This window comes from Chinchilla lanigera, unplaced genomic scaffold (assembly GCF_000276665.1).
Source record: "Chinchilla lanigera isolate Chin_1 unplaced genomic scaffold, ChiLan1.0 scaffold00005, whole genome shotgun sequence".
NCBI classification, from domain to species: domain Eukaryota; kingdom Metazoa; phylum Chordata; class Mammalia; order Rodentia; family Chinchillidae; genus Chinchilla; species Chinchilla lanigera.
The window spans coordinates 24,610,878-24,623,706 of NW_004955406.1; the positions used below are offsets into that span (position 1 = coordinate 24,610,878).

The 12,829-nt window shown below is 36.4% G+C and overlaps 1 protein-coding gene across 3 annotated transcripts in view; it reads left to right on the forward strand.

The window, feature by feature from the left end:
• Hmcn1 (hemicentin 1) overlaps positions 1–12,464 on the forward strand; it is a 393,676-nt gene extending 381,212 nt beyond the window's left edge. For all 3 annotated transcript variants that reach the window (XM_005375081.2, XM_013521738.1, XM_013521742.1), the window contains 3 exons: positions 3,045–3,164; positions 9,367–9,493; positions 11,071–12,464. In XM_005375081.2, coding sequence (XP_005375138.1) covers positions 3,045–3,164; positions 9,367–9,493; positions 11,071–11,437 — 614 coding nt within the window. In that variant the 3' untranslated portion in view covers positions 11,438–12,464. The remainder of the gene's footprint in view (positions 1–3,044; positions 3,165–9,366; positions 9,494–11,070) is intronic.
• The last annotated feature ends 365 nt before the right edge of the window (positions 12,465–12,829 follow it).

Below are 12,829 nucleotides of genomic sequence, written 5' to 3' on the forward strand. Positions count from 1 at the left end.
AAATTAAGTTGCTTTCATCACTCTAAAATATGTGCGTTCAATATCTTTATCTAAACTCACAAGTCTATAATTTCATTTGTTTGCAAAGGTGTAATTTCCAACTTAAGAATTGAGGCCTTGTTCTTTCAGTTAAGTTGTAAACATTACCATCTGTCATTCATTTAGCTCAATTTTCTATGAGTAGCCACAGTTTGCATGTCACTGAGCGGATCCCTTAGGGAAATTACCAAACAGAAATTAGCCCCACTGTTTGTTAGATGCAAAAAAGAAAGCAAGGAGGAAAAGGAGTAGAGAAGGAGGGAGGAAGGATAGACAGAAATTCTGTGCAAGTTAAAGCACCATGGAGCCAACCTCATTTTCTTATAATTCTCTTAAGTGTTCTACACTTCGCTTCTTCTCTCCTGTTTGCACTCCATTAAACATTCAAACGTTTTAAGGATTTCTTCTCCTCATGACTTCAGATTTTTTTTTTTTCATTTCTCTTTTCTACCCTTCATCAAACCCTGTTCTTATATTATTATAGTATTGCACATGCTTCCTTGGTCAATTCCTGGTAAACCCATCTTTTCATTCCTTCTGTCTTCAGTTGGACCCTCCATACTTCTGAATCCTCAAATTCTATCCTTTGTTCTTTGATTCATATTTTCCCAGAACTTTCTGTCTAGATATCCTGATAGTCCTGAAACTTATTATTAAGGACATTTCTCCCTACTGAAGAGCTTCACAGAGCTGTGGACAGTGCGAGTTGCTAATCCTTTGAACACTAACTCATTTATTAACAATGTTCTGCATTTTGTCCATATGGTCAAATGTTACACAATTTTGAAATTTGTGTACTCCAACCCATTCTAGGTGTTGGCCATTTTTCATGTGTAGAATTTTGACTGATTATTAGTTACATTTTTCACTATTCTTTTATTGACAGGCAACATCTGACATTTGTCTTTCAAAGTTTCTTCTAGTCATTCTCTCTGAAGGGTTTTCATGACTATTATCATTCCAGTCTCAGATTTCATTACAAACTTTCCACTTCTGTTCCACCTGAACTTGTGCCCAGAAACTTTATTTATGCTGTGATAGATTAACTGAACCACAGCCCAATTCCATATGCCATCTAACTGGTTTCCTCTAACATATCTGAAAATGAAAATCATTTTAAGAAAATTTCCCCCAATTAATAATCCAGTTCTCTATTTTTCATCATTACATACAGCTATTAATTTGTCATAGTTGAATCTTATGAATGTTTTCTGTCTTTTTTTTTTCTTGGTTTTTCTCCGGTACCGGGAACCGAACTCACGACCTTGCGCTTGCCAGGCAGGCACTTTTTGCCGCTGAGCTAAATCCCCAGCCCCCTCTGTCTTTTTTTTTTTATTACACCACTATTATGGTGCATTGGACTTACTTTTCTTGGGCAGTCATCTAGTATTTAAGGCAGCTCCTGTCTCTGAGTGAATACCAAGGTTGGAAAATCGAAGGTCAACTTTTATAGCTAGTCAGTTCCTGAATATTTAAACTTATTTGGTATGACTAGGTTTAGATATTTCTGATTTTATAGCATTGGAACTAATAAAGAAATTTATTCTAAGACAATCCCTCCATTTTGTAACAAGAATAATATACAATTGGCACCAAATGCCTTTAATTAACCAACTGGGATAGACAAGTTACAAAAGATTCACATTAACATGTGGAATCCTGTCAGAGTTGAGCTAAAATTTAGCTTTTGGAGGAATCTTTGGAAAGAATGCATTGCATTAATTCTGAATGCAGAAATCATACATGGGGCTACTTTAAAATTCAAGCATTGGGAAGGTTCCATGTGAACTACATGGAGTTAAATGCAATCTAAACTTTTTCTTGTAATTATAGGTTAAAGGAGAAAATATAAAAATAACACACAAGTTGTGGGATGAACCTGCGGTTAACTGAAATGATGCAGAGACATTGACAATTTTTTGATGCATATTTATCATTAGCAGCTTTTCAATCACTGCAATTATATTTTTACATGTGCAAAATCCTTCTGCTCTAGGAGAGTCATCTCCCAGAAGTCACTTCATCTTCTCTTTCATTCTATCCTAAAGCACACCTGCTGCTATTTCATGTCACGGTCAGTCTTTCACTCCCTAGGGACTGTGAGAAAATTTAAATATTAGTCAAAGCAAAACACAGTTGGGACAAGAAATGTCAGACCTCTCAAATCACATCTTAATTAAAGCACACATCAATGAATTTTGAATTATCATCCATTCTCACTCTCTTTCGTATTTCTGTTTGTGAACAGCAGATACCTTCCATGAAGTTTATAAAATGCTTTATGAGATGTTACTATACTTGAACTTTCCAACAAACCTACAAACTAGGGGAGGTGGTCCCAATATTCCCCTTTGGCAGAAAAATCAACCGAGATTTTCAGAAGTCGATGGCCTGCTGAACATAGCAGCATTACATATATGAAGCTACCATACTTTTTAATTATATGAAAAGTTTGCTCAATATTTCTATCACAAAATGAATATATTTCCTTGTGATGATACCTCTTTATGGAAAATCTGTGCAAGGGTTAGGAGTGCAGGGAGAAAGAAGGCAAGCAGAAGTTTACATAAAATAAAAGTCAACATCCCCTTTTCCCTTTAATCTCAAGAAAAACTTCACCCCTTAGGTGAATTTGACCATTATATCAAGAGTTTAGTTCTTTTGTGGATTGAAGTCTTACACAAATCTGTCACCTCTGTCATTTCAGTCTAACTTGTTTCATTAACAGAATGTTGACTAGTTTGGAGCTTCAGCTTATAAATATTATAAGGATGTTAAAATATGTGCATATTTTATAATATAGTGCACAGTGTCTATGGTAATATATTTAATAGTATTTTATATCATTAAGTAGATATTGATATAAAACAGCACCAATCATTTTAGGCACATGGGTGTAAGACCACCAAAAAGTTTTTCTACTGTATATCAGCAGCTTGTTTTCAGTGCATTCCATCATGGCTTCTGCTTCTGACGTGGTTATACACTCCTTTCTTTCCGGGCAGATATTGATGAATGTCAAAATAGGGACGCATGCCAGCATGAGTGCAAAAATACCATTGGAAGCTATCGGTGCATCTGCCCACCTGGTTATCAACTCATGCTCAATGGAAAGACGTGCCAAGGTGAGGAAATGTTGAGATGATTCTTGCTGCAACTTAACATAAAACCAACCTAGAAGAATGTGAGAGGTTGTGTCAATAGTTATTCTAATCGCTTCCCCTTCTTTCCCATTCCCATTGGTCAGGATTATGGTTAAGCATCCCTTTTATAAGGGGGGAAAAGCAATAAGAAAGCAAGTCAGTAAAGGGAAAGAGTTGAAAAACATTTTTGATACGGTCTTACTTGAGAGAGCAGGTAAACAGTGGGAACAGACTTCTTTAACCTTTTTCATTATTTAGCCAAGGTGGAAGGGAAAATCAACAGAGGGAGGAGTAAATTTAACTAGAGTGTATAACACTATCTTATATCTTCTCTCTCATGAGACTTACATTTAGTGATTAGTAGGTAATAAGGTGGATAATCTATTCCTTCTTGCAATCTACAAATGATGTGGAACACTCTTGTGCTAGGACTGCGGGATGCAAAAGGCTTAAACTTTTAGATTAACAGGACACAATCCTTCCTTTTAACGGCTTCAAGTCTGCTGGAGACATATAAATAAATCAAAGTACTAGCTTATAGGTGCTATATTAGTTGAGGACAAAATATAGTGATAATGGAAAAAATATCAATCTCAGTAGTTCCCATTTTACACAAAAATGTGAGTGGAGAATTGTGCTTTGGTGAGAGTTTTTTTATATTATGATGTATACTCAGATTAAAATGAAATTAGAATTTCTATAATTTTTTTTTAAATCTTCTAAAAATTCCTTAATTTCATGAAAAAAATTTACAAAAGTGTTACACAGAATGTAAGAATTTTCTGAATTTTATTAATTCCTGTTATGGAAAAACTATATCCTTTTATAAATTATAGCAAATAAAATCTTCCAAAGAATGCTCTATCAGTAGCAATCAAGTTAAGATTAAATATTCCCTTTCTGAGACTCACAGAAGACTTACTAGGAATGCAGCTGATGGAAAACGTGTTCTGGAAAATATGCCAAGACCAGGACAGGCATTGGCTTTACCTTAGTTACCATGAGTGACCCCATCCCTCCCTCCCTGTTCACACTCCCTGAGAGTCACCACCAGATTGTGGGAGCTGGAGAAGGAGCCTGAACTCAGTGATAACCTCTTCTCCTGCTCATCAAACATCAAACGTTTTAAAAATATACTCATATCCAGCATTTTACTGAGATTCAAATTGCTAGAATAGCATATTTATATTACAGTGTTATTTTTTTTCAAAGTAACTATTACTTCATTTAGCCAGTAGCATAGAAACATCAAGGTCAGTCATTTTTACCCGTCATACTGATTCTCAGAGTGATTATGTGAGCCTCAATCTCCTAAAACAAATCAAGTACAAAAGTAGGACTTGCCTTCAGATCTCAGAAGTCAAGAATAGGCCTTTGTCTCCCATGATGCAGTGAGCACCGAGGGCGCTGTTTTGTGGCATCAGTGAGTAGGAGCATTGACTGTCCATGTTTTAGAACCTGTCTCAGTTCATTGACCCAAGAACCTTTCAGGAGCGCCAGTGCCTACTGCTACAAATGTATACACTATAGTCATAGCAGGCACCATGGAAAAAGAAACAGGGCAGATGCTATGGGATATTTGGAATAACCAACTGAACCACAAATCCTCTTTGCCAGATTTTAAAGGGTTCTATCAGACACTCATTAGAGATATTTTTCTTCTTTTCTACACTTTACCAGTTTATTTTTGATTTCCCTTGTCACTCATTTGACTCAAAACATTTTTCAGCTTTTACTTGTGCTGCACAATAGAAAATACTGTGAACAAATCAGAAAGAAGTGTCATTTGAAATGTTTGCCATTTAAATGTACTACATATTTTTGTGGCTTCAAAGAAGTCACAATAGAAAACAATTAGCCCTTATAAATAAGCTTCTACTCTAAAGAGTAGCTTGGAGCTATTTTACAGGCTTAGAAAGTGTCATCTTGGAGTCATCGCTGAGGGACACAAGAGTACTTTTCATTCATATGGGATTCCTAAAACTGTACATATTAATATCCATAAGAAAAGGGAAATTAAAGAGAACTTAATGTGCAACAAGGACAGAGATTCTTATTAAAAATGAAAGTCACCATACTGTAAAATGGAAAGCAGCCACAAGAAACTAAAAGGTCCTCATGCTAATTTTACGCACCACTAACCTAATTCCAAAGCCTGAGAAACATTAAATTGGCACTGCATTTGAAATCAGTGTTCTCATCCACCTTTGTTCTAACAAAAGTAATCTACATTGTTTATCAAGAATGTGAATTACTTCCATTTTCTGTGACACAGATGTTTTGTTTATCCTAGATGATTCTTTCAAAGTATCCAGAAGCACTTGATTAAATGCATTTATATGTTTTAAAGCTAAAACATAAAATTGTTTCAAAATTCACTTAAGGATCCTTTAGTTATAGCAATAATATTTGTAAGATATCTAAACTTTAATTTCTATCATAACATTCTTGTGATATTTAATAAAAATTAAATAGCACCTCATTGCTGGCATTGGTAACAGAAGACAAAGATGTAGTTCCTCTGTTTTGTCTTTTGTCTTCTTTCCTATTTGGTTTTCTCTTCTTTTTAAGAACAGTGAGCAAAATAACTGAGTAGAGTTTGAAGAGCAAAAGCCTGTGTGATATTCAATCCTGAAGAGACAGTCCTAGACCAAAGACAAAGGAGGGCCATTTGCCTAACACCTCAACACTTAGGAAAGCTTTTTATGGAAAGCAAACATTATCATGGACTAAGGACAAACACTTTGTGAAGATATTGTTTTTATTTTAAAGAGAATAAAAAACAATAAAAATGATACAGAATTTCAAAACAAAGTGATAGGAAAATAACAGTGGTTATTATATTGCATATTGTTATCTTCAAAGTGGTTGCTCCTATTACCAGATACAGGCATGCAAAATTGATCAAACCATGTAAGCACTGTTCCTTTCAATGAACTCAAAGAAAGTAGTAGTACGATTATCTTAGCTATCTTGTGTGTGCGTGTGTGTGTGAGTGTGTATGTGTGTATATATATTTTTTCCCTTCTTTTCTCCTTACCCCCATGGGTAAGGAGAAACACTTTGTATATTAGATTCTGATAGTTACAGAGTCATATTTGGCCCTTCAAAATCTATGATGAGTTGGTTGCTCTACGATGCACACAGATGTGTCTGCACTCTGCCCTTGTCGTAGCCCCTACAGCCCACTGGCCTCTCTCTTCCTGCATGAGTTCAGTATAAACATTGGAGATAAAATGAAATTTTGAAAGTAAGTGTGAAGAGGAAATTTATTTTAATAATAGAAAGGAGAATAAGGCTAGTTGTATTTCTTTCACACTTTCCTGGAGGGCTTTTCACTTTATTCAGAGACGATCTCAATGTGTAAGGAGAGGAAACACTTCTGACAGATAAAATCATAATTAGAAATTGTTTTGTAGTGGTAATTGGCAAGACATAACTGAAGTGAAAACTCATTTCACACCATGTGAGTTACACTAAGGAAACTACTACTAAAACTAGTAACAGAAAACACAGTACATTTTCATTATCAGCAAATACAAGAAATTAAAAAGTCAAGTGTGTGATTTGCTGCCTATCAGTCTAGCACAACATTTTTCACTTTGTACAGACTGTAAATAAATTTATAACAAATAATTATATTGCTGTGAGTTCCTTACAAAGGAAAATACATTTGGAATCAAATTTTTGATTCCCATTTTTGAGACAAAAATGAAAATAGTAGATAATTCGAAAGTAAAACCACATTTATTGTACATGTCCCTTGAAATTTCTTTTCTTCTTACTCTTTCTTCCTTTTCTCTCTTTTTTTTTTTCTTTCTTGAGATAGGGTCTCTCTATGCAGTTCAGGGTGCTCTTAAACTTTGCAGCCCAGGCTGGCCTTGAACTCAAAACAGTCTTCCTGCCTCAGCCTCTTAAGTGCTGGGATTACAGGCATGTGCCACCATGCCCAGAGGCCTTACTCTTTCTTTCATAGCAGTACTATGGGTTATTTAACAGTAACAAAAGCAATTTGCAGCTTCAATACAAGTCCACACAGCCATTATGCAGCTGTCACATTAGCTGTAACTGTGAAACAGTATAATAATCACACATGTCCACTGGTCAGCAACGTGCTATGATAGAGATGCGTTTGACTTGCAGGTCTCACCTCTTGGGAGAACTGATCTGGACTCGTGTCACTGTGCCCTTCCTCACATCAGAATCTATGTTTTTTTTAATTGCTTAAGAAGAGGAATGCTGCAGGTGCCACTATGCATCTAACTGATTTAGACTTGAAAACTTTACACCTCCCCTACACATTTTCTAATTAACCTCTAAAATTTCTCATGATAAATTTAAACAGATGCAAAGGATCTGAATTATATCATCATTATTTCATGTGTATGTGCTTTAAATATAGTTTCATCAAAACTTGAGAGCTGCAGATTAACTGTCTCAGTCAATGGAGGATGATCATTATATAATTTAAAAATCTGTACTCATTTTCAGACAAATCATACTGACTGTCAGAAAAAGTCTTAAGGTCACTTTTCAGTTCAAACAAAAGTGTTAATAAAAACTCCTCTGGGAACCAATTCACTTCCAAAATCTAACTTAAGATAGAAAGCCAAGACCATAGATTTGTCGCCCTATTAAAATGAGGCCTGCTGCCATCAATATGTACTATCAATATTTTCATCACCTTTTTTATGCCCTGGGATTAGTGGCAACCTTTCTTTTGAGAAGTACAAGAAGGCTGGTAAAGGGAAAGGAGACTGCCAGACCACCAGCAGTTCTCAGACTGATTTTAGTAAGAACTTGAGGTAAATGAGAATATGTAAGTTAATTCCCTGAAATCTTTGCCTGTCCTCATACTGCTAAGAAAAACCTTCATGTGACACCAGGGAGAGGCAGATACCCAAGTTTAAAAACCATTACTCTACAATATGGCCTTTAACTTTGGGATTTCAAAATCCCTCTAAAATTGTTAGTCCAAGAAATCAATCTCTCTCTCTCTCCCTTGCCCTTTCCCTTTTTCTCTCTGTTTCTGTGTGTGTCTCCTATTACAATCCTTCTCTCCCGGTTAGTATCTCTCTCTTACTGTGTATCTCTCCCCCTCTATCTAAATCTCTCTGTTAGTCTCCCTCTCTCTCTTAGTCTCTCTATCTCATTATCTCTTTCTCCAACATGCATATATATATGCATCCACATACCCATTCTCCTGCCCCAACACAAATATATGTGTGCATTCACACACATAAAATTTTATTCACAGATTCCCTAGTGCTCAAATATGATCCCCAAATTTAAAAATCATGCTTAGAAGCACTCATTTTCAGGAAACTGAAAAACATTTCTTTTAGCTTTGTCTTCATAGTTCTTAATTCTAGTGACTTAAGTGTGTTTCCACTTAACAACTGCAGAAAACAACAAAAGAGAAGTATTTTATTAGCATGTGTCCCCCATAATCTCATCATTATCCTGGGGAGAGCCTCCCCTTACCAGACAGCAGAACATAAACTCTACATGGTCTGATTCAGTTGAACTTTGCTCCATTTGATCAAAATTGGACTATGGTTCTTGGATCATTCATATGATCCAGTTTGTTGTTGTCGTTGTTAATCTTGTTATGTTATGTTATAAAGCTTGTTATGTTATAAAGCTTGTTATGTTATGTTATAAAGCTAGTGCTTTATTTCTTACATCAAGACTAATTGAACTCTACAGTCTTCCCTGCATTCATAATTTGATACCTTTAATTTCTACTGTACTATTTCCCCTCTCAATGGTTTAAACTTAAAAAAAAATACTAGGGAAGGAACATTCACATTTTAAAGAGTTTCTTCACTTTACAAAGTTATTCACAAATGTCCTTCAAGTTGTAGTCTGTTCATAGTCCATTCAAAATACTATTTTCTTTATAAAACTCAAGTGCACTCAATTCCAAATATAACAACTCCCTTTCTACTTCTATAGCTTTTGTATTTTGACTTCTCTTTACATATGTTAAAGAAATGAATCCTCAAAGCAGTCTGGTTAATAAATACACCAGGGACAGTGGTGGAAGCTCACATACGACAACTGAGTTCATTCATGGGGAGAAGATAGTCCTCTGTGTTCCAGGTAGATGTCTACAAGGTCTGCCGTGGTGGCCTTTTCTCATCCCTGGTGCTGATGCTGCATGTTCCTTTGCTGTCCCCAGATGTCAATGAATGTCTCGAGCAGAATGTTCACTGTGGGCCGAATCGCATGTGCTTCAACATGAGAGGAAGCTACCAGTGCATTGACACACCCTGCCCACCCAACTACCAACGGGACCCTGTTTTAGGGTATGTGCTGCCTTCTCATCCTAGACGTGTTTGTGAAAATCCTTCACTCTTCCCTTGACCATCATAAACCCTGGCTGAGTCATATTTAACTCATAGGAAGTCAATAATGCCAAGGGGATGTGGGGTTGCAGTGTGTTCCCTCTTCAATAAACGGGCAAGAAATGAGCTCATCCCACAACAGCCACTAACTGAGGCCATCACTTGGCTGCCAGAGATTCCAGAGTAGCTTCCCAGCATACAGTCTCCAGGTACCGTCTGGAACTGGACCTCAGCAGAGAGCGTGTTATTGGGTGGTGGAACCTGCCTTTCTCTGAAATTTTCCAATTTCCGTTTGTGCTGCCCGGGAACTCTAAGTGCTGTCAGTATGTATAGCACTCCAAGAAGATCCTTCTCTGCCCATGGCGTGACTCACCACAGCATGAGAGAATGGGAGTGAGAGAGGATGAGTCAGTAGTCTACCCACTGGTGTTTTCTTGCTTAAATGTCCTGTTGTCTGAAACAGTATTTTCTGTACTATGAATAAACTCTTCCATTTTCTCCCTACTCTTTCTGAAATATTATAACCTGTCCAGATTCCAAGGTGACAGAATGCTTGAAAACAGTGATAAGTTTCCTACCCAGCAGTCTCTGTTAATATGAAGGAGTTTCTGAAACCAAATCCTCAGGGGAGCTCACGCTTTGTTTTTCTCTTGGTGATGCTCACCGAGTTACTGTAACATGGTTGAGTGTGAATTGCTCAGCAGCCACCAAAAGCCAGACTGTAGTTGGTCTTTTGGGAACAGAAAAGGGAGGAGAAAATTTAAAATATAAACTTACGAAATATCTAAAAGTACTATGACTGAAGAACCCATATATCATAAAATGGTCTTCTATGCATTTTTTTCTCTTGATTTCTGGGAAATAATTCAAAAGTCATCACGACTCAAAAAACAGTTGATGTGGGCTCTGGAGAAAGACAATAATAGTTTTTAATCTAAAATAAAATGGCAGATAATTATAGCTGAAGGAAGTCCCCTTCAGGAATCCTGACTGATCTTTTATTGCTTTTAGAAAAATAAGCCAAATACCAATATATCCTATTATAGCTTTCAAACAGTATTAGGATAGATGTTATAATTTTAAAATAGCTTGTATTCCTATCTTTAACAAGTGTGTTTTTCAGTACACATACAGACGTTTCTGTTTCCAACACTGATTTTTCATTTTCTCGAGGGAGGGGGTGTAACTCAGTGGTAGAGTATGCACTTACCACATGCAAAGCCCTGGTTTAGTCCCAAGAAAAGAAAGAAGTTACTCTTATGGTATTCATGCTTACTTCAAGAGCTCAAATACTTCTGAATTTAATGGAGCAAAGACATGGATACTTACTCTGGACACACATATGCTCTTAACCATCTGCCATCTGGTTTGAGTTAATGACATAAAACATGGGGTGAGTCTCATTGCTTTTGCAGTCAGACTGTCTCCTGCATTTAAATGTGCCTCAGAGTTGTCATGGATCCTGATCACCTGCATCATGCATTCTGCTGCCTCCAAACCACATAATTATGTATATTTCATGTGTTTACTGTCCTTAGGTTCTGTCTCAAGAGCTGTCCACCCAATGACTTGGAATGTGCCTTGAGCCCATATGCTTTGGAATATAAACTTGTCTCCCTCCCATTTGGAATAGCTGCCAATCAAGATTTAATCCGGCTGGTTGCATATACACAGGATGGAGTGATGCATCCTAGAACAACTTTCCTCATGGTTGGAGAGGAACAGACTGTTCCTTTTGCCTTAAGGGATGAAAACCTGAAAGGAGTAGTATACACTACACGGCCGCTTCGAGAGCCAGAGACCTACCGAATGAGGGTTCGAGCCTTATCCTACAGTGCCAATGGAACCATTGAATATCAGACCACTTTCATAGTCTATATAGCTGTGTCCGCCTATCCATACTAAGATGTTCTCCAAAGCCTCTTCCACATGTGTACACAGCCTTAATTATGCAATCAAGTTCCCTCCGAGTTACTATCTCTTGAACAGTTGCAATCTTGGCAACTTAAAAACGGTGCTGTACTCCATTTTATGTTCCTTGGTACTGTTGAGGTATTTTTTGATTCCATCATGGGCATACTTTTAGTAAGGTCTAGAGGACTCCTTTATTTTATTTATTACACTGGAGCAGTTACTTCCCAAAGATTATTCTGAATATCTAACAAAACATATCAGTGATGTTTTATAATAGCGCAGTAGCTAAGATCTTTTTCCTCAAAATAGAACAAAAAACAATTGATTCAAAATCAGGTAGGTTTTTGAGCATTTGTTTATTTTTAGAATAATAAAATTAGTTGCTATGTGTATGGATGAAAGCTTATGAAGTAATTTAGGCAGTTTTTTAAGCATTGATACTTTATAATAGGACTTACACACCTATTTCCATTTTAAGGAAAAAAGAAATACCATCATTTTAGAAACATGATACAGCTACTAGGTCTGTTTGTTCCCAAATGGTGCTGACATTGACTGAATGTTCAAACCAAGGGTATTATTTTTGGTGATTTTGTGAAATCATCTGAACCACTTACAAGAATAGAAATGATTTTCTCCTAACATGCCTTCTGTGGCATGGATCTTTGCTCTAACATTTTGATATAACCTTCCACTCAGTTAGTTCCATGACTCTTATACTCCATAATTTTTAAACATTTTCTCTGTCAAGGAAAACAATTCTTTAAAACACCAATAGGATAGATTTCTTTGTGATTTAAAGAAAAATCTCAGATGTTCAAATTAACTTGTTAAACGTCAATACACTGTACATGGCAGTAACAGACTCTGTAAGCAATTGCCAAGATGTATTCTATTTTTATGAAGTGTATATATATTACCTTAGTATGTATTTTCTATATTAATATCTTGATGGACTCTTTTATAAAGTTATTTTATAAAAAATTTCATGTTACAGTAAAATCAACCTTAATAAAATTTTCACATTTTCTTAAGCTTTTTAAGAATTTAAGATGTCTTTCTTTACCATTATCATAGCTATTAAAGATTATGGTCTGTCTTGGTTACTTTTCTCATTGCTAAGACAAAATATCCAACACCCACAAGTTGAGGGAGGAAAAGCTTATGTGGTTCACAGTTTGTGGAGGTTTCAGTCCATAATCAGCTGGCTCCAAGGCAAAGTAGCACATGGCAGAGGGCAACAGTTCATAGTGGTAGAAAACAGCAAAAGCAAGAGAGAGGCAAACCTTGGTCTGCCCCGTATATTGTATACAGGCTATCTGCCCTAGGACAGGTGTAGCACTTGTACCCCTAATCCCAGCGCTGGTCCCTAAATAAATAACA